This window comes from Nanorana parkeri, unplaced genomic scaffold, assembly GCF_000935625.1.
Source record: "Nanorana parkeri isolate BGI_ZX_2015 unplaced genomic scaffold, ASM93562v1 scaffold116, whole genome shotgun sequence".
In the NCBI taxonomy this organism is placed as follows: Eukaryota; Metazoa; Chordata; class Amphibia; order Anura; family Dicroglossidae; genus Nanorana; species Nanorana parkeri.
The window spans coordinates 258515-281700 of NW_017306384.1; the positions used below are offsets into that span (position 1 = coordinate 258515).

The following is a 23186-nucleotide window of genomic DNA, read 5'->3' on the forward strand; positions in this document are numbered from 1 at the left end:
GTGGGGTCTGTTGGGTCCCTCCCACATGTCTGCTCTTTGCAGAGGTTATGTACAGTACAGCAATAATGTCACTGCAACTGTTACTAGGTAATAACTGGGTTTCCAAAGGCATTTGAATCGCACAAAGGGGATTTACATCCTTGGTGGCTATCGATTAGTATATTCAAATGAAAGTTTTGTGTCCTGCACTCAGCTTTAATACCTCTTGTTCTTATTTGCACTTTTTCTCATTTTCTGTTACAAGATATTTTCAAAGTAATAAGTTAAAGCAGAACTGCAAGTAAACCGTTAAATAGGCACTACAAAATCACATGCAAATACTGTTTTACGTGCCAAGGGATTTGTAAATTTCTGATCCAGCCAATCCCGCCAAATAGCAACCTGGTCCTGTAACTCCAGCGCATTTATAGCATTATAGCAGGACAAGGACACATTATCAGACTGAGGATGCTGATAGGGCAGGAAGGGAGCAGCGGCACACCAATGAGATCACACTCGTTATGCTGTCAGGATATGTGCACTGTAACAGAGCCTGGCTGGCTGCTAGTACTGGCTCTCCTTCGCAGTCAAAGGAATAAAGGAGGCTGATATGAAGCACATTTCAGGTACTTCCACTAGCTGCATTTAACAGAAATAGTTCTTCATTAGAATAAGAAAAGGATTGAATTCTGCTGTTTGCTGGTCCACGCCGCTGTGGTTTCCTGGGTTTGAGTAGAGTTTTTCTGTTCTCGTCATGTCTGGTGGGTTTCCTCTGGATTCTCCGACTTCTTCCTCTTACAATCCAAAAAATGCTGGCAGACAAACTTGTAGGGCCCCCCTAGTGGCATCTCATCTAAGCCTCAGAGTCCCCCTGGGCCCAGTGCGTTGCTTCCAGCGATTTGGATGGTCCAAGACCCCGGTAACATCACTTCAACTCCTCACTCAACAACCTTCAGGCCACATCAGGAAACACACATTTACTTACGAAGAGGGACCCTTCAGCTTCCAGTGGTTCAAGGTCTAGTCTGTCAGAGGTCCGTCCGAACACGCCAACCCAAGTCGTCCATCACACCACCAACAGCAGCTTGCAGACCCGCCTTTACCAGGCCACCACCCGTGTCCGGACTGAACCGGTCCGGTCTTGTGTCTTTGCTCCCCAGGTATAGGCTTACCCTCCGTTCCATAGGAATAACAAGACTCAGTCTACTTCTACCTTTTAACTTCTTTTTACTGTATAGGAAGTTATGGGCTGCCTAGACCAGCATTTTCTCAACCCTTTTTTTCAGCCATGGCACCGTTTAAAGTAAACAAAATCTTGAGGTGACCCAGTCTAAAATGTAAACGGAATCGGAGTGCCACCTTACACATAAGAGCCTCCCTTCATATTAGAGTCCCTCTCTTTTTCGTGTCAGAGGCATGACGCTGTCTGAGAATTTCAGGGTAACCCTGAGGAAGCCAGAAGGCACCCTGGTTGAGAAACACTGCCCTAGACTGTACTCCCTGACTTTACCCAAGCTACAAACCCATACCTCCCTGCCAGAGGTGGAGGCCCTGCCTATTCTTAGCAGTCTTTCTTACAAGAGTCAGAACTTGTAGGCTCTGTGTGTGTCACCTATAGTAGATTAGATAATGCAGCACACCACAATGCACAGAACATTGGCATCTGTGGGTTGTGCTGTAGAACAGGCGTGTTCTATTCTACTGTATACGTGTTTTGGTGTGCCATGTAAAATAATCGTCCATGTGCATAAAGTAGGTGTTGCCACTTTTAAAACTGGGGTCTTGGGTCGTATTATCACAAAGGTATGAATAGGCCCTTAAACTCCATTGTCCACTTTCCAGCATTTCAGTATCGGGAATAAATTTACAGTTTATTGTAGGGATGTCCAGATACCAGTTCAGATACCAGTGCCGATACTTGGCATTTTCATGAGAACTACCAGGGTTGCAGCGGTTGCAGCTGGGACCTGGGCCTGGCACTCCGCTGATATCATTAGTCTGTATTGTTTTAGAAAAACTGTCACATGACAAACAAAAATGTATCAGTACTTGTGCTTGGAAAAATGGTATCGGCATCTCTTATATATATTTTTAACAAAAAAATTAGGGTTGCACAGATACCAAGTACAGTACTCGGTACAAGTACGAATACATGTACTGATACTTTCGAACTCCAAGACTAGACTAGAGAAAAATTCAAAAATTAGGAGGCAGCTGTCATTTGTAAGGAGCACACGGAGCTCCTGGGATTTGTGCATCTCTGTTTTAATGTACGATTTTGTTTTTATAAATATAAATAAAGGGATGCACAGATACCAGTTTTGCGAGTACGAGTACTGGTATTTGCCGAGTACTTACAAGTACGAGTACTGATACATTTTTGTTTGTCATGTGACAGTTTTTCTAAAACAATACAGACTAATGATTTCAGGACAGTGGTGGAACACCAGAGCCAGGTCCCAGCTGCAACCGCTGCAACCCTGGTAGTTCTCATGAAAATACCAAGTATCTGCACTGGTACTCAAAAAGTATCTGTGCATCCCTAAAAAAAATCATACAGTAAAACAGAGATGTACAAATCCCAGGAGCTCCGTGTGCTCCTTACAAATGACAGCTGCCTCCTAACTTTTGTATTTTTCTCTAGTCTAGTCTTGGAGCTGAAAAGTATCTGAACTTGTACTGAGTACTGTACTTGGTATCTGAACATCCCTGGTTTATTGTGTTCCCACTTCTTTGTTTTTGTTTGTTGTAATGATTGTAATGATGCTTGTACAAACAAGTTAAATGTTGCCATTTCAAAAAGTAAAACGACAGGAAAAAATACTTTGAATGTTTGTGTTCTTATTCCATTAGCTGTCTGGCCTGTCTGTTCAGATTGTGTTCAGCCAAGAAATACATTGCTAAAAATATCTGTTATTTGGCTATTGTGGATGAATTCTCAGTCCGTCTACGTTTAGTCCTATAGATGGCCATAGTAAGAGTTTCTAAAGCTACATATTATGTGATCCACAAAATGCTCAGAGCTAGATGATGGTTCAGGCTGTAGAAAAACCGTCTTTATTTTTTAATTATTTTTTATCTCCCCGATGGAAGTCTTGGGAGATCTAATGAGTCTAAAGTTGGCTATACACCTATAGATTGTCTGCAGATTTTCTATGCTCAGATAGAAAAAGTGCAACAGATTCCTCCATCTATGCTAAACTGCATGGATGGTGGAATCTCCCAATGGGCCAAGCTTCTGTATCTTGCTGGTTGACCCCGCTGGCTGTCAAAATACCTGATCATTCTGATTGGATGCAGGCGTTGTTCAGATATTTTGAGAGCCAGCTGGGCAGTCTAGCAAGATACTGAAGCTTGGCCCGGTGGGAGATTCCTCCATCCACACAATTTAGCGTAGATGGAGGAATCTGTTCCACTTTTTCCATCTGAGCATAGAAAATCTGCTGATAATCATTTTAATGACTTTAGCGAATAAGCCTAAAGAAGTTGGCGGACGATTTAGTCAACTACGGTTTCTAAAAGTTAAAAATATCAGATATATAATAGTGATCAACCATACACAAAAGCTTCTGTTTCTTCTTTGTGGGAGCAATCTGATTCTTTTGACATAGATGCCCCATTGTACTGTGTGTTTTTGGGGGTAATGACATTTTAAGGAATAGTTCACATTTCCCTGCCCATATGACTCGCTGACATCAGTGTGATCCCCATACTGTGTAATACTTTTGAGGGTGCACTGGTAGACCTTTGTTTTTCTCATAGCTCCAACATTACATAGAACTATAGATGGAACTATTCACTTCAGTTTCTTCCCTAAACCTCTTTGGTTTTGCTATCTGCACATGACATCAGCAAACGCTTGGTTGGTTTACAATGTTTATTTTGTTACATGTTGTGGTTTCAGTGAAAGTAAGTAATCCATTTTGAGATTTTTAGGCTGCTGACTGGTGTATAATATATATATAACCGATTGTACATTTAAAGGATCCATTTCCTGTACATCCTTGTGATATCTCAAGGTCTTTCATGATTTTACTGAACTTAGAATGGGCTTACATGGTCCAAGATTAGAAAAGCAATTGCTTAATTCCAGCATTGCTAGTGCAGATCAGGTTAGGTGTGCACTGTGTAGAGGCGTTGTAGGAGTAGATAACCAGTACTTGACAGTTTGTAAGACTTGTTTTTGCACAGAGACATCACAACATGGACAATTTATCTCGGAAGCTCAATTTTCATGGTAATACGGGGGTCCCACATTACCCACCAGATAAATTGAACTAAGACTGCATTGTATCCTTGTTTTGTGCAGAAGCTTCACCCGCCGTTGTGCTGAATTAATTTGTAAGGCTAGTCACGAACGGCCCAATAAGAGCTATCGATGATCCCTTTTTTAACCACCTTTTGCAGCAATTGGGCCACTTCAATGACTGCAATGGTCCAATGGAAATCACCATGGAACTGCAAAAGAGCTAAATCTTCATGCAAATTGGCCTGATCCTTCACTGTCTTGGTGATATCGTCTTGGCACTGAGATTGCTCAGTTCATGGTGGGCAGATTTCTCATCCTTTCCATGGAGTTATTTGCCAGTCTGGAAGCTCTCATCCTGAAATGATGGTTGCTGAGAAATTTGCTCATGCTGTGCACTGCAGGGATGGGTCTCAGCTTAATCAATAAGCAAGTGAGGCACGTGTGGTAAAAGGCTTTTTTCCATTGATGGCAAATAAATTAAAAAGGAATCCATCGCAATTTGTTGAGTTTTTTTAAGCAATGAAAAGCATTTATTGGCCTAATATTAACCCCTCCATGAACGGATTGTTCCAACCTACTAGAATCTTTTATCTCACATTTCACCTTGGAGAGATCTACACCTCTCGCTACAGAAAGGTTGTTCCCACTGCTTCTTCATTTACCATAATATAAAATTAATTAAAAATTCAACTTCAATTGGACAAGTTGCCAGTGATGTACCAATTCAAGAGGTTGGACAAACTTTTTTTTTATACAGGTCCGAAAAAATAGAAACAATTAAAACCGCTCATTTAAGTACCCGTGCACACCAATATATACAGTTATATACAATATATACAGTTCCTCCTAATATTGTCTTCAACGCAGCATAGCTTCATAGAAGTAACGTCAACACCCCTTTTCTGTTTCTTTTCCTTCCCCTCTTTTCTTTGAGTTCCAGGGTCCTTCTACACACTTGTGACAGTCCAGAATGAGCAGTATTTCTTTATGAGGCAGACTGGATCGTTTTATTACTGATATAATGCAGATAACTTTGCAGCCTCGGTGGGAAGGTACCCTTAGAGGCCCCTGCTAAATTAAACAGAACAATCTGTTGTGTAGGTCTATGTCATTTTGCATACATGTTCTGCTTGCTAGAACTGTATATACTTTGCCCGTATGACTACTTTGCCCTGTTTCCACTGTTCTTGTCTTTTTTTCTACATTGTTGGAAAATTCTACAGCGAAACCTCAATATAGATTTAAAAAAAAAAGACAGGGATATAGGGGCCCCTTATAATAGCTGAAGCGAGTGAGCAGAGCTGGGAACATGAACACACAGATCTCACCACCAGATTCCTTTAGGCGTTTTAAAGCAGAGATATAGGAAGATATAAAAAACACATTTTATCCACTTATGTATTATATTGCACCACAAGGTGTATTATGTATATAATTGCACCACAAAGTATTGTGGTATCGCACGTTGTGGTGCGATCGATCGCATTGCGGGCGGGAGTTGCACTTGGGATGCCATTTAAACAAATCGCAAAGCACCTCCAGTGCTGTTAATGCATCGGACCAGTGTGAATGGGCCCCCAGTCTGTCGTTACATCAGCCTCCAGTAATCCCTGTGCAGCAGGACTGGAAAATGAAGGTGCTCTGATTGTACTGTCGTAGGTATAAAGCTGCCCATACACCTTGCGATCATTGGACAAAACTTTTAGTCCGATGATCGAACCGTCGTGCGATTTTTGTACGGCGGCCCCATCCTGCCCCGATTATCGCAAGGTTGGATCAGCGGTAATTAAAAAGCACCTGGGCGAATTACACTAATCGACCGCACATATTTTCATCTGCGCATGTGCAGTGTAACTCGTACGAATTTTTGACGTACGGAAACGCCACCAACCTTGTGAAAATCATACGATCGACCAAAGTTTTCTAACCTGGTTAGTCAAAAGTCGATCGATTGTACAGTATTTGCGGTTGTACACCTGCCCATCAACCTTATGAATATCAGACGAAACCGCGATTGCATACGAAAATCGGCCGATATTCATAAGGTGTATGGGAATCTTTACACAGAGAGATTGCTGATTGTAAACCTGGAGCAGAGAGATGCCCTTATCAGTGAGCTGCTGCTCCATTACAGTCTGGGGCAATTATCTGACCAAACTTATACTACTTTACCTTTAGTGGTGCAATGAAAGGTCAGGAAGTGGCTGGACTGTCTGTTTCTTGGTTGGATTTGATCCTTTTTTATATGCGTGGAGATCCATTCTCTGATTTAGAACAATCAGAATATTAGAATATTAGAACATGCAACAATTATGAGTGTGCACACAACACATGATCCATCACATGAGCTCATATCAGAGATTGACTCTCCTCTGCCTACACATTCTATATATGATGGATGACATTTGTGCATTGTGTATAGAAGGAATTTATTTTGTGGTAGGGCCCTTTTAATGCTTGTCACCATAACTTATATGAGGCCTGGATGGGGGGGGGAGTTTTTTTTCTTTCTTTTGAAGCTTCAGTCTGTCTTCCATATGTAACGCCACAGAAGGCATCTGAGGATGCTGTTTTTGTTTCTGTGTTTGCGTACTTGTGTGGGTGTCAATGAAGACCTCGCTCCAGACCTTTTTATTCTTCGTCTCAGAATGTGTTCCTGACAATTGTGATGCTTAAGCTGCTCTTTATAAAGAACGAAGCGTGATCCGTTATTAGATGGATCTGATTCCGTCTAGATCGAAACCAAATCATTTTTGTCCAATATATGCATACGTGTTCTGGAAAGTGTTTGCAGTTCAGTGGCACCTTTTTGATTTCATGTTTTATGTATCTGCTCATAACTAAAGCTGGTCTTCTGCTACAAAGTCTTTTTAACTGCTACAAACCTTCTGTTTGAGCTGACAACACAGTGCTTCTGCTGCACTGAAATCTCAAGCAGTGTTGTGGCTTAAACACTTTTGGACTACGGTATATCCAAACCAAAAAAAACCAATGTGAACTGTGCAGCGAGATTTTATTTGCTTCAGTCGTATCCGTAAAAGATTTGGGATTGGTTGCTATGGGTTATGCTGCCGTTTCCCAGTGTATGGTCCACCATCAACCACCCCGTCTATTGTAGTCCTTGATCGGTGGGTGTGCCCCACCGATCAGTAACTGATTGTCTGCAATAACTATTCGCCGAAAATGTATGGACCTTCTAGTTTGACAAAAGTCGCCTGAAAAGTCAACGTTTTTCAAACGGGAGGGGGCGACATGCTCATCAGATTTTGGCCAAATCCTACGTAACAGCTTTAGTGTACTTGTGTACAATTCTTCACATATAAACCTGTGGGCTGTGTGCCTGGTATATACAGTATATGGCCCTTTAATAGTAACCGACCTGTGACCATTTACAATTGTACTGTCATTTAGAAACCTATGCGTGCAGTTTTTTGTGCTTCAGGCAGAAAATTTGATTATCCAGATTACCTAGAGAAAGGTGGAGATTTCCTCAGGCAAGGTTTGACCTCCACAGTGAGTGCAAGTCACCTTGTGTTCTGTATGTTGTATTACAAAGTTGTTAACGTTCCTGCAGTGAGCTCATGTAGGTTATTGTATGGAACAGGCTGACCATGAAGATTATTCTGTTTTGGGCTAACCTAGGGGGCAACTATAAGCACTTGTGATGTCAGAACCTGTTTGACTCCGGAACTTTCTACCTTGTTTTTACATGCATTCATGATGTGGGCTGTTGTACAATCCATGCACATTGGACTGATGTTATTGTTCATGCTTATTCAGAACGGATTTCCCGAGCCAGGGGCAGACTTAATTTGTGCAGATGCATGATCACTGGGGTCCATTTACATAAAATATGAATGGGGAAGGTGTTGGGTCCCTTTTCCCCTGCCACTTTGACCTATTTGCACAGGGGTCCTTTGCCAACTCTCATCTGAGCTCGAGTCAGTGGACAATAGCGTTTGCCTGGAAAAATCTATTCCATTGCCCCCCAAGGTGATCAGCCAGGAGACACCAGGGGGGCTACAAACATAAACCTATTGCTTGATCTAGCCATCACCAGCTGGGTTGGGTGAACATACTGTTAAGTCTATAGAACCATATGTAAAGATCTATAGCACCATATGTATAGATCATCTCTAGTCTTATTGCTTCTGTCACTTAAACAGCAACACATGGCTATGTGACTGTTCTTTCAAGGCCAAGCCAGCGATTCCTGGGGTGTGGCACCATTACAAGCTGCATGTGTCATACAGATGTAAGTGCTGACGCTTCAAGATCTTGAAGTTGGTGTAATGCACCAAGGAAAGGTTTGAATTAACCAGATACACCATTGCTGTGTGACTGAATCCGTACTTGTTTGATTGATAAATCTGCAGAAAGTGGAAATTCAATTTGCATTTGGGCTTCTGAATAACAAAAACCATAGTAGTATTAATATTACCATTAAACTATAAATGATAATTGATTTAGCTCTGTACAGTATATAATAATATCAATGTATAAATGTAATTACATTCATAAACTTAAAAAAATATAAATTTGACTTGGCCACTTGCAGTCACTGTACAGCAGAGGTGAGACTGGTAGAGGGAGAAACAGGACAAGGAGCCAATCCGTTCTTGTGCTGACAATGAGCATGCTGATAGGAGGAGAAAGCAGGATAACAGCAATGAGCTCATTACTATGATGCTTCAGTTTCACTGTGAAGTCACAGATTGGAGGAGAGACTATGACAGTCCAGATCCAGAGGAAGTCGGGTGAATGATATTGGCTTTCATTGAACCCAGAAGACTGGGGGCATCTAGTGAAGGAAAAGTAATGTGGGGGACAGCTCTGGATTGATGGTGAGTATTACAGTAATGCTGCTTTTTTTTAAAATCTTTTAATCAGCCATTATTATTTTTTGGCTGAGCTGCTTTTAAGTATTAATAAAGGCTTGGGCGTTTTTGGCATTCTCTGCATAAAGGTAAAAAAACGCCCAGTACCTTTTAGACTCCACCCCCGTCCCCCACTTACCTGTCAGCGGTGCTTGTCACTGCCACTGGTCCCCGCAGCTATCCTCCTTCCTGAACTTCCTGGTTCTGGGGGAGGACACTGAGGGTGGGGAGGAGGGGCGTGGCCTGCCACAGGGCTATGTGTGTCTATGGACGCACGGGTGCCTCCACAGCAGCCACTTAGCTCATGGTGGCGGGGACAAAAGCGCTGCAGGGACTCACAAGAAAACGATGATCTGAAAGATTTTTTTTACAAATAAAAATTTTCTATATAAATGCAGTCACATAATAATAATTTAAAAAAAAGATTTAATATCACTTTAAGATGCACCAAATCAACAGTAAAGCATCCCTGGAAATTCTTCTAAAATGTTGTCAGCTATGCAGTTCTATACATACCAGAAACTTTAGATTTAGAATGGAGTACATGTGAGTCATGGCGGGGTGTTTTACACTATGTTATAATGAGCCATGCTACACTGTTCCATAGATAAGTAATAGGTATTAGGTTATCAGAAACATAGGAGGATGGTGGATGGTATTTATACATGAATAATTATATTTATCCTCAGCCTGTATTTATAGTAAAATGACGCACAGAGCCGTGTTACATGGAGGGAGCTAGCGCTCCAATACTAGTGGATGCAACATAAAAAACTGGGAATATTATTTGGAGGTTAGGTAAAGGAGAGGCATTGAATGAAGCAGCTGGAAGACGTACCGGTACCTAAATAGGGTGACAACACGGGGGGTGTTGGTTATTTTATAATCGGTCACAATGAATATATATATATATATATATATGTATATGTATATGTATATGTATATATGTGTCAGCAGGAAAAGAGGTGCAGGTTCTCAATTGCATTTCTGCTCTTTCTCCTAATCTGATGTACTCCAGCCATTGAGCGCCTAAAGCTGGCCTAGACCTGTAGGATTTTGTTCAAAAAGTTACTAGGTACAAATCGACAATTGTTTTAGGACCATAGTGAGCTGAAAAATTGAAGGATGGAAATCTTTTTCTCGAATGAGCTAATTTGTAAACGTGAATGCGGTTCCCAGCCTGGAAAAACTATAATTATTGTAATGCACATGTGCTTGGAAAATGATCATTACATCAGTCCCTTTTGATCCTGAAATCGAATGTTAGAATTCAACACAATGGCATGGCAATTGAAATGTCATATGGAATTTGGTGCCATTGAATGCTTTGATGAATGATCTTGCTCCTTTTTCATATGAAATTCTACAGGTGTATGGCCAGCGCAAGGCCCAAAAAAATATATATTGAAAATGGATAAAAACTGTTGCCAGTTATCTATTGTTGTGGCAAAATAGCAGTCAGTTAAAATGTCTTTGTGTTCTTTATTGCTCACATTGAGAGAGGGACATTGCACGGCATCATGTAGATGATGTTGAAGTTCCATCAGTTTAGAGTTTGCAGATTCAGAGCTGCAATGAAATGCAAGTAAAGGGAGTGGACATTCACATCTGGAGTGTTCTAGTGAATAATGGGTACAGCTAGGAATATTTCACAGATTTTCATGACCTTGTTACAAGGACTTGGCCTTTGAGCGGACTGTAGTTTGCAGCAAGGCACAGGAAAGGCATAGTTATCAATATTTACATGGAGTGGCACCAGTGGAATGTGAGTGTTTTCTGCCAGGGACTGTTTGACATTTAGCTGCGGAGGTTCTGGAAATAACACTTCAGCGGTGGGACAATCATTTAATGTGTATATATTTCTATTTGTCCCCTGCAATGAAGGCTGTCTTCTGGCTAAAGTGAAAGCTGCAGTATGAAATGACAGGGCTAGCCCACTGCCTGTCCTGTGAGCAGAGGTAGTAGCTTTATACAGAAATCACAAGTCACCAATGATGACATCACTGCCAGGTCCCTTAATAAAAGGAATGAACAGCTGATTTTTTAGGTCTAGTTTTCTTTTAAAACATATTTTAATACCAATACTGTCCCCTGTATATTGATGTGATTCGCATAATGGTAATACCATAGCTCCCAACTCTCCCTCATTTGGAGGGACTGTCCCTCTTTAGGAAACAAATCCCTCCTCAGTTGTTCCTTTTTTTGGTCTAATGTAGAGACAGCTAAAAGTAAAATGTAACTAAAACTTTGATTTGTTAGGTCAAGAAAATTAGTTGCATTTCCCTAATAGTTGTATGTCATTACTTCTCTAGTATTTGGACACTTCAAAGGGCCTCCCAGGAGGTGAGAATTGTACCTTGAACTTTGAGTCAATTACCTCAATAACCCCTCTGATCCCTATCTCTATAGCCTAAGGTAGGCTACACACTGTGCAAATTTAACAAGAACCGTCCGAAAATCGCACAGCGGGTGACCCTTTTGGCACCCTTCCCGTCTGGCATCACTCAATCAGCCAATCGACGGAGCAGATTGGAAAATCTTCTTTTCCATTTTATATTTTTTTAATAATTCATTTGAATGCTCTTCTTCTGTGTAACTGTCTGTATAAATATGTGGGATTCAGATGCATTTTCAGAAATGTAAAAAGCCTGATGAAGGAATTGAGGGAAATCCTACGGGGTTGCATTTCTAATAACTTAAAGGAAACTATGAGGTGAGTGATTTTCACTCAACCTAATAGCTTGAGCCGATGTGTGACAATGAAACTGTCACACGTCGGCTCAATAGATCGGGAAGTGAGCGAACACATACCGTCGCTCCCTCACTTTCCGATCATCTCCCTGCAGTGAGTGGTGACTGTCAGTCACCGCTCTCCGCAGGGATCCCCCCTCCACGCTCAGATCCTCCAGCGCTGACTAGAGGAACGGACGGGGAGGGGGCGGGCACAGCTGGCTCTGCCTCCAGATAGGCAGATCCCCCTGTCACTCAAGCAGCTGGGTGGATCTCGACAGCATTGTCGGGATATGTCCTGGCTGCGGCGTTCTCGGTATATAGTGAGCAATAGCCCGCTTTATACTGAGCTTTGGGTTACGGGAGGACGTTAGAATATGTCCTCCCGTGACCCTTGAGAGAACTATGGGATAAAAAGGTTACCCCATAGTTCTTTTTTACGTCAGCTAATAACGGGTATCTCTTAAACTCTAAACTTTCTGCATTTCAAGCAAAGATAAAGGAAAAGTGTTGGTGAATAAAGCGCTTGTGGGTTTAACCAATAATTAATCTTCATAGTGTATGTATGTCTATGGAGTGGCAGGGTATGTGCTTTACCTACAGCAGTGGTTCTCAACCTTTCTAGGGCTGGGACCCCTTGGTAACATTTGCCAGGTTGTGGTGACCCCCATTGGTAAAATTTAGGAATGCACCAATACTAGTATTTGTGTGGGCTCTCAGGTAGCCTGTGTGGGCTCACGTGAGCTCAATGGGACTCTCTTGCGACCAGTGTGGGCTCTCTGGTGGCCAGTGGGGCTCTTTGGTGGTCAAACCGGCATTCAACCCCCCTCACTCCAGCCTGCTCCCCTCTCTTTGATCCTCCTCGGCTGCCGGTGCTGCAGCGCCATCTAGCGGCGCGGCCGGAGAACTGGCACTGCTGTTCTAGGGGTGGCTGAGGAGCCTCTCGCCTAGCGCAGCACAAAGCATGTCGTGACCCCTTCAACAGTGGGTTGTGACCCACTTTTGGTAATAGTCAGTGTACCCATTGCACTCCTTACCGCTAAATCCTTGATGAATGGGTTGGGTGCATCAGTAGTCGACGGATGGCCACCGTCCAGGCAAAGTATAAAGAGTTATGGACACCGGCACTCCAAAGTAGAAAAACGTCTTTTATTGACGCATCATGCAACAATACACTTATTGCAACGTTTCGGGGTCACACAGGATCCCCTTCATCAGGCAGAACAAGTAAAAAAACTTGTTCTGCCTGATGAAGGGGATCCTGTGTGACCCCGAAACGTTGCAATAAGTGTATTGTTGCATGATGCGTCAATAAAAGACGTTTTTCTACTTTGGAGTGCCGGTGTCCATAACTCTTTATACGTGACCCACTTTTGGGTCGCGACCCACAGGTTGAGAACCACTGACCTAATGTATATACTTTGTTGAAAGTCCTTCAGCTGTACAATGGAGGCGATGAGTCAGAATAGTGTTAGTTGGTATTGTTTATAATTTGTAGAAATGTCAGCAATGGGCAGTACAGTGTACAGGAAAAGGGATAGAACACCTGTAGTCAGTTCCAGTATGTGGATTACATCAGCCAGCAATGCACATAGCCCGGGCCGCTCACAGGATTAGCCTGTTTCTGCTTACATGAGACAAAATTTAATCCTTTGTGAGCTTTGCTTCTCACACATTATGAGCTTCTCACATCCACTGATTAATCAGTTTAGTCTGAGATGTAATTAGAGACGTTGGCACAGTGGGCACAAGTGTCAGTGATGCTTTCCTTCCCTGCCAACATATGGATACACCCCATATTTACCCAGTTGCAGCCATGTTTAATATCCCCTGCTACTGTGTCCTACCGGAGATTAGTTTATCCATTTTGAGGCTTCATATTGTCAGTTTATCATTTTAATTGAACCCAAACTGTCAATTTCCCAGTGTTCTGGGAGTCAAAAAGTTATAGAACCCTGCAGATAACACTGGGATTTAAAGGAGAACTATGAGGTGAGTGATTTACACTCCTCATAGTTAGAGCCAGCATTGAAACTGTCACATGTCGACTCTATAGATCGGGAAGTGAGCAAACACATACCTCCACTCGCTCACTTCCCGATCATTTCCCTGCAGAGAGCGGTGACGGTCAGTCACCACTCCCCACTGGAATCCCCCCCACCCCCCCTCCTCTCTGATCCTACAGCACTGCGTGGAGGAACAGATGGGGGAGTGGGCGGGCACAGCTAGCTCTGTCTCTAGATAGGCAGAGTCCGCTGTCAGTCAGCCAGCTGGGTGGGTCTCTACACTATTGTCGCAATCCGTCCCCGCTGCGGCACTCTCAGTATATAGCTCGCTGTCTATTTTGGGTCACGGGTGGACGTTAGTATAGGTCCTCCCGTGACCCTAAAGAGCACTATGGGATAGCAAGGTTACCCCATAGTTCTCTTTTAATAAAAGGGTCATACATATCAACAGAGGGACCTTAATAGGGGTCAAAGCTTGAAGTCTGTGTACCGCTCTGCTTGCGCCACCACTTCTTAGCTGCATACAAATGCTCTAAAGCCCAGCTCAAGCATCTACCCCCACACCCAATTTACTTTTCAAACTGAAGTATTCATATAATAAACTGTATGTAAACCCTCACCATGAATGACTCTTATGTACCACTTGCTTGTTGGTCTGTTTTTAATATACCATTGAAAACATTTTGTTACAGCCTTTTAATAAGTGCAATGAAATATCTGTTGATTCTGACAGAAATCCAGTGCCGTCCTGTCCATCCTGCAGGTATCAAGTCCTGATCGGTTCACCTCTGTGGACAGCAGAACACCTTACCCCTATAGTTTAAAGGGGGGGGTGGGGGAGTGTATTATAGTCAAGATACAGTCCGTGTACCCATCGCACTCAGAGCCGCTGCTCCAAAAATGGAGGGTGGGTGCAGCAGGTGTCAGCGGGTGGCTTAAAAATCTAAAATACAAAATATCAGTAAATGATGGACACCAGCACTCCAAAGCAAGTTCAGTACGGGTTTATTAATGTACTAGTTGCAAGTAGAACACTCTAAACAATGTTTCGGGGTCTCACAGGATCCCCTTCATCACTTGTTTGCCTGATGAAGGGGATCCTGTGAGACCCCGACACATACTGAACTTGCTTTGGAGTGTCGGTGTCCATCCTTTACTGTTTTATAGTCAAAACACACATTCTGTCCTATGGTGACAATACTGCTCCTCCATAGATACAGTACATGAGTGAGCATTGTCACCCTAGAACAAAAAGTATGGTAATGGCAGGATCATCAGAGGAAAATAAAGAAAACAAATTGTGTTCTTGGATTTACATGCAGTTTAAATCCAGCTTTTTTCCGCCAGTCATGTGGCTAGAGGGACCCCCAACTCCAGCATCACCAGTGTCTGGTACTCACTGCTGCAAAAACGGCCCTCATGTTGTGATTTGTCAACACCCCACTATGCAGCATTCCATTGTGAGCCCATGCTAAGTGATGATCCCCCCCAAGGGGAGGGGTGTGTCACTGACTGACCGAGCTTACAGGAAGTGGTTGGCTGACACTGTGTGTCATTCAAACCCAGCATTGGAGGCAATGAACAGTGATGGTGGGCAAAGCTGTTGCATGGAGAGGATGAGTAGTGCTACTCTAACCAAATACAGGAACGGAGACTGAGGTGTCTTTAAATTGGACTTTAAATTGGGACTCCAGGCATGTATGTAAAATCTCCATTCAATGCTTAGATCAATGACCGTTTGTGGCCTGATTGTACATATCTAATATTTTTTTAACAAAAAAGTTTGCTTTTCTTTTGAAAATGGAAACTTGTTCTTATTTCAGCTTCTATTGTGTTTTCTTTGCAGAGCATACAAGGAAACTCTTAGCAGAGTTTGGGAAGATCTATGAGGAGCAGTATGGAGTGGCCCTGTTCAATAGTGTACGCTATGAGATTGAAGGGAATGGAGGACCACAGACGCAGCTACTACATCGCAAGGTAGGGGATGGTTCACATCACTGATTGTCATTAAAATGCTTTTTTTCATCGTCGCATACCTCACTAGACATAATAGGAATAATCTGGTGGGTTGCTAAGAAGAATAAGAACAGTCGTCCTTTTGAGGAAATATGTGACGGAGAGAAATGGGAAGCCTGCTATGTCTAAACTTCTGAGAATTTCCTCCTTTTAGATAATTTCCTGACTGCTATGCTGCTCCAGTGGCTTTTAAGTCTTTGATTCTCTCATCCAGAACTAGCATGAAGAACAGGAAATTCAGAGTGAAGTCAGAAATTCTGCATATTTTTCAATGACTAAATCAGAAAACATTGAAGATTCGTTGGATCAGTTTGACAGCCAGGCAGTGCCAAGAGTTTGCACATTCACGCATACTATGACTGGGCTGGCTCAGAAATTACACCTGCTGGCCTTTGGGTTATCAACTTTTTAATGCAAGGACAACTAAATGGGATAATAATCACCCTTTAAAAACATATTATTGTAACCAGAATGTGTTCTTCCATCTAGGCACAATAGTAGTTTATAACGCGTGAAAAGTTCATATTTTATTTTGTGATCTTTGTCCCTTTTTTTTATAACGACGCTAACATTTTAATTATGTTTTTAATGAACAAACACAGTTTTAACCACGTCAGGATTCAGGAAATGTGTCCTGCTTCCTGCCCAGAAGTGGTTAAAACGAGCTGCAGCAGCAACCATGAGTTTGTTTTTTGTTCAGCAGGCTGATGGCTTTAAAATAAAACTAAAATGAATGGCAAACGCATCAATTCATAACCAGCTTTAAAGCAAGGTGCACATAGAAGGGCTTTAGACAGTACAACACCAACCTGCAAAAAAACACTAACTACTAAGGGTAAAAACAGAGGTCTTAGTTGCATGTCTTCTGCAGAATATGTGGAAGCCGCACTGCCTCGTCAAGCTCCCTCTGTGTAGCGTGGTCCTGAGGGCTAGTTCACACCAGCCCTGTACGTTCCGGGCCTGATTCTGGTGACCACACTGGATCACATCCTGGCTGGCTCACTTTATGGGGTGGGAAGGGGTGTGGCGGTGCATTGAGCTCAATGACACCGCATCCATGTCCTCCGGCCACAGGGCGATCGCCCGCAAAGAAACGCATGGCACATCATTGCCTGCGTTCCGGTCTGGTGCGGTCAGAAAAAATAGTGCATGCAGCATTTTTTCGGAACGCTTTGCGGTTGGTGTGAACTAGCCCTAACTCTAATCTCTTGGACCTCTATTTTGGAGGATCTATAGCAAAGGATGAATTGGGTGCACTGTGAATTGGGTGCAGGTTCATCATATCCCAACCTCCTTAAAGCTACAGGGACACACAAGGAACCCCGCACATCACACCTGCAGCTGAAGCCCCCCGTGTGTCCCGCACCAAATACAATAAGCAAAATGAATGGCAATGCACTCATCAATTCATAACCAGCTTTAAAGCAAGGTGCACATGGAAGGGCTTTAGACAGTACAACAGCAAAACATTTCCCAGCACACTCTCCAGCCAGGCTGCAAAAAAAACACTGTCTAACTACTAAGGGTAAAAACAGAGGTCTTAGTTGCACATTGCGTCGTCAAGGCCTCTCTGTGTACTGTGGTCCTAACTCTAATCTCTGAGAGCCTCCATTTTGGAGCATATATAGCGAAGGATGAATTAGGTACTGGTTCGCCAGGAGGCTGCCCAACCTCCTTAAAGACACAGGGACACACAAGGAACCCCGCACATCACAATGGCAGCTGAAGCCCTCAATTTTTTAACGCTTTGTAGTCGCAGCAGTTTTGAGGCTTGACATACTTGGTGTCTATATACCAGCCAGAAATACAGATTTAAATCGCTCCAGTGGTTACATACAAACTACATTTTGCTTAGGGAAGAAGTGATTTGAAGAAGTTCATGAAAAGTAAGGTTTAAAAAAGCAATTTTTTTCAAAATATTATCTACATAGGGAGACCTGCTCTTCCAATGTAATCTGCAGGACTGAGCTGTTAGTTTGACATCTCAGACCTGCACAATATAGAAGATGGCAGAGTGATGCGGAGGCAGAAGCGGCTCGCGTCCTAACTGTGCCCATGCACAGTGCCCAACATGGGTGTCGCTCCCTACCTCTGCATTACCGTGGCTCTGCAGCAGAGTAGTGATCCACACAGGTTCCTGAGTACATATTTGTTTTTAGTGTTGACTAGTGTATATAATATTTCAGCTGAACTGTGATCACAGTGGTGACATGGGCTTAGAATATCATATTACACAGTTCTGACATGTCCCCTTTTGGAAGAGCCAGGTATGCTTTTAGGAAGAAATATTTCCAGCATTTTGCTGAGCTTTGAATGTAGAGAAGAATAACTTATTCTGTATTTACAATGTGTTGGGAGAAGTGCCGGGCCTATGATGGAAAATGGAACAACAAATTGGGACGCTAAATGCTAAATATTTTCTTGTTTTTCTCTTAGACACCACTCAAAGACCGTGTGATCTTTTCTGGAAATCTGTTCCAGTTTGTGGATGATACCAGAAAATGGAGGAACCGCTTCTGCGTGGTCCCTCATCACTATGGCCCAGTGCTGTATGAGAATAAAATAGTAGGTGTCCTGCAACAGCCTGCAAAGTCTTACTTTGATTACTGAAGTTGCTCAAGGAAATTCTAATTCCTGCTTTGTCTTTTTAGGCTTATGAGCGTGGCCTACAGCCCCGAGCTGGCATCAACTGTGCTGGGTACAGAGTCTTAACCTCCCTAGAACAATATACTGAACTGCTTAATAACATGGTTCCAGGTATGTACACAATAGCTGACTGTTGTACTTTTGTAAGTAACTAGAAATACCTGCCTAGTCCACTCTATTAGAATGTTTATTCTAAACTGATATTGCCATTTTAGATGACTGCCATAGGGCGAAACTACCCACACACCTATATCACTTCAACAGAGACTTCTCTACACCTGAGTTCCCAGCTCCTTCCATCTGCTGCACTATATGAGGTGGTCTCACTCTCCATTCTGGATTCTACATTCAGTTGTACTTGCTACAATTGGTTGATTTATGATTCTGTGGTAGAAAGGAGAATAGTTGAGAACCAGTGTACGGTCTAAACCTGTTAAAAGAAAACAACTATTAGGGAATAAAGTATTGGGAGCCAACTAGCTTCGGAAGGCATGAACCCTTGAAGCTAGAAATAGGGGAGCTGCCACTGCTCACTTATTTTTAAAACCCATAGTTAGTCCAATTAGAGTTGACAACTTATCGTGGCTCCCCACCATGCATGGTTTAAATCTCATCATTGTCCTCTCCCTGCCTATTTGGGACAGGTATCAAATACTCTAGTAATCTAGTTTTGTTTGTGCGCACATTGTTGGTTCTTCCTGGAGATGAAGTTTCATCTCGAAACAAAAAAAAAAGTATTATTTTTTGAAGTGTTTTGAAGCAATATGCCTCATAAACAAAAACCAAAAACATTATACTACAAAAACTATAGCAGCTGGTGAGTTGTGATCAAACTTTCGAAAGATGAACTATAATAAGCATATTGAAATCCATTTGGTTGGCTGTGCCACTGTCTGATGACACATCGTGGCCCAAGCCAGAAGTATGTGCTGGCCTTGGCTGTGCTTGGCTCAGTGGAGGTGTTCTAGCGAGCAAGATGAAATGTAGGATGATTATCTCAGTTTTTAATGATGTGTGCCTGATGTCATTCTGTATGTCACCACTGGCAGTCTGTCACTGACTCCCCCAATACAGTAAGACAAAAACAGGTCTTTTTCATGTTTGTGCAAACAGAGGTTTTGCACAAACTATGGATTGAGCCCTTTTGCACTGTTAAAGGTGTATAGGGCAGCGGTACAGTTGATAATCGAAGATAAACAAATGGAGCTGGTTGTTTTCAGTTTGCAGTTTTTCTGTGTCCAGGGGCGACATCCGAACCTGTAAGGATATACACATTGAGAGCTGGTGTTTACCATTGTACAGTCACAGCCATTGACAAGCCATTGACTTGTCAAGGTGGGCTGAATGCAACACCTGTGGTACATGGATCTCTGCACCCGTGTGATAAGCCCTTACAGACAGCCTAAATTACAGGGCTACCAGATGTGACTGCCTCTGTGTAATTACGGGCTATACATAGAAATAAGTAGGGATGCACCGATACCGGTTTTTCGGTATCGAGTATGGATTTTTTTTCCCCCGGTATCACCGATAACGGAAGACCCATTCAGGAAGCCGGGCAACGTGTACTGACTTGCCGCCCGGCTTCTTTATTACCCAGGAAGCCGCCTCCATACTCCCTCGTCACCAGGTGACGAGGAAGCATCGAGCCGGCCTTCTAGCCAATCAGGAAGTCAGGGGGCGGGTAATGACTCTCAGCCTGGCTTCCTGATTGGTCGGGAAGCTGGCCAATCAGTAAGCCGGGTGGTGAGTCGGCTTCCTGATTGGCCGGAAAGCCAGATCCCTGGTGACGAGGGAGCATGGAGCCGGGTTGCCAACCAAGCAGGAGGCCGGGCAGTGTGTAATGACTCGCCGCCCGGCATCCTGATACCGGCAGTTCTGGTATCGAGATAGGCAGCATCCGGGCAAATACCAGCATCCGTATCGGTGCATCCCTAGAAAAAAAGGTATTTAATATGCATAACATAATCTGATAGGATTATTACACTGGATTGCAGTCACATGTATATCTTAAAGGAATAGTTTTATTGTGTTGTCTTCCTGCACTCGACATGTGTTTGGAACGCACTTTAGATGCAGGTCAGCAAAATCTTATTGACTGTATTTGAGCAGTAAACTTGGCAGCTCAGAGGCAGCATTTGACCTGCTTTGTGTTGAACTGTTTTTTTTCTTAAGGTGCAGCGTGTCCTATGAAGATGCATTTGAACTGCAGGCAAAGCCGAGCAGGTCAAACAAGGTCTTTTCTTGTCAATTCGAACACTGCTGCATGCGTTCGAATGGAAACACGGTGTTTAATTAGAATGCACGCCTACTTGAACCCTTACAGACACTGTCCATAATCTGAATTAGAAAGGCAGTTGTGTCTCTTTGAATGCTGTCAAGTGTCAGATTTTCACTCATGTCCTGTCAGATGACTGAAAAGGAAGTGAAGTGAAATTTCCTCAATTAGGACACATTAACAAGCAACCACCCTGACCCTCCATTTTTAAATAAGTAATGTATGCTGTGATAGCGCGGACCATACAAAGCTCTTATCTCAGGCTAAATAAGGCCACATATTCTAATTGCTAGGACTGTATTTTGCATGTGAGTAACATTGTCTCCTCTACTTCCTCCTCCAGGTGGCAAAGTGAAGGCTGGCAGTGCCCCAATGAAATGTGCCACTCAGTTCCCCATTATTCTTTGGCACTCTTTCTGCCGGCATTACCATTTCTGTGTGATGACTGAACGCGAGCAAGAGAGATGGAGCGCAGTGTTCCAGGACTGTGTGCGTCACTGCAATAATGGTATGCGAGGGACCGTGACGGCAGGGGATGCTGGGATAATCATTAGCATGGTACCATAACAATCAAGGGCAATGGAATAATAAGGATCAAATATAAAAACGATGCAAAGTTCCTGGGGTTTTCAGGAGCGCATTACACTAGAGTGAAAGTCTCTGCCTCTACACTAGAATAACCCTGTATATAAAACTGTACTCCTGAAAAATATCAAATACGCCAGCTGATGTTGTTCTATGTCCATTCAATCATCAAGCATAGGTAAAGGCAATTTCTTTCCATTTTGAGTAGAGCGGGGAAGGGGTAAACACTGATAAAGTTTAATTGCTGGCTGGGTCCCCATTGTGGAGATGCATCCATCTATTTATCATGGTGACCACTGGCATCAAGACAGAATCTAAAGAGATATCCAAAATTTTACAGTTGTCACCAGAACAAAAGGTGAGAGTAAAGCTGGCCATACACTTTACAACCATCGCACGACTTTCGTCTTGCGATGGTTGTAAAGTAGGTAAAAGCTCGGACGATGTGCCCATCTTGAACAGGCAGATCGTACTTGCGATCATCGAAAGCCCGCCCCTATGTGGGGAGGGCTGCCGATGATTCCAATGCCTTTGTCTCCTGAGAACGCCACAAACCCGCCTACAATCGTACGATTCTCGGCGGGTTTTCAAGCCTGCTCGGGAGACAAAAGACGTGCGACCGTACAGTAGAAACGGTCGCACGCCTTCCATACACCTGCCGATTGTCGTACGATCGCGGGATTTCCCGAAATTATTGTACGATAATTGGCAGGTGTATGGGCACCTTTATTCTTCCAATAGAGACATCTATATGGTGACAGCTCTTTAAAGAGGGCAATTGCATGTTTTGCAAATTTTTCTCTAACTTTTTGTTGTGTCTCTAGGACAGAAAGTGAAGGGAACCCTTCCCCAGGGTACAACCTGACAGGGCATTAACCGTTACCTACTTCATCCTAAATTAAAACAGTATTTCAGTGCGTACAGTTTCAATATATTTGAATGCATTTAGTGTATCTAAATTAGTCTTGATATCAGCCTGTTGTAGTCCCCTGTATATCACCACTCAGACTGAGACGGAGTACCAGCACTAGGAGAATATACCTTGACCTCACACACTGTCCATGCGTAAAGTGTACTAACCGTAATAAGATATATTTATCATAAATTACTAGTACTTGGATGACTGGCTGCAATAGTTTTTCTTTTTTTCAGGCTTTTCACCCTTTATTTTCACCTGGTGATCCCACCAGTAACACACTTCTTGTCCTAGGGTGGAAATGCTCAATTACTACACTGTATCTATGGGGGAGCAGTGTTGTCACCATAGGAAAGGAAGTGTGTTAGGACTACAGGACACCTCCACAAAACAGTTTGAAATGAATATTTAACTGACAACAAGGGGACAAAAACAGAACTTCCTTGTAGGTTCTCTTTGATGTATACATACAAATAATAATAATGATAAAAAAAAGACTATGTTCCCCTTTAAAAATAAATCAACAGTAGCAGCAGCTCATCAGATTTGGCCATATACAAGTATACACACAAAATACCATGGGTAACTGTATGCATGAGAAGTGGTGGTTCTCGTCAGGTGACCAGATTTCCCGTTCTTTAATGGGAAATGTGTCCCAGAATGTAATTTCTTGTAAAAGTGAAGTTGTTAGATTGAGTTATGAATGTTCTGTAACATGGAACAGATGCATATCTTATGTTTGTTGCTTATCTATTGATTATCCTTTGTGCTGGTGTGTCCTCTCTTGTCTGTGAGGTTCTAGCTCATATCTGTCCTGTGAACCGTCTATCGCTAATACCATTCTGAATGTACTACAACTGTCATTTCCTCCAATTGTTATCTTTTGTCTCTCACTTGCCTTGTC

General features: G+C 42.8%; 1 protein-coding gene across 1 annotated transcript in view; it reads left to right on the forward strand.

Moving 5' to 3' along the window:
- Positions 1 to 23186, forward strand: part of FAM129B (family with sequence similarity 129 member B) — a 93257-nt gene that overhangs the window by 49455 nt on the left and 20616 nt on the right. The window contains exons 3-6 of the mRNA XM_018553328.1: positions 15688 to 15818; positions 18294 to 18422; positions 18509 to 18614; positions 21125 to 21289. Of these exons, the coding sequence (XP_018408830.1) occupies positions 15688 to 15818; positions 18294 to 18422; positions 18509 to 18614; positions 21125 to 21289 (531 nt within the window). The remainder of the gene's footprint in view (positions 1 to 15687; positions 15819 to 18293; positions 18423 to 18508; positions 18615 to 21124; positions 21290 to 23186) is intronic.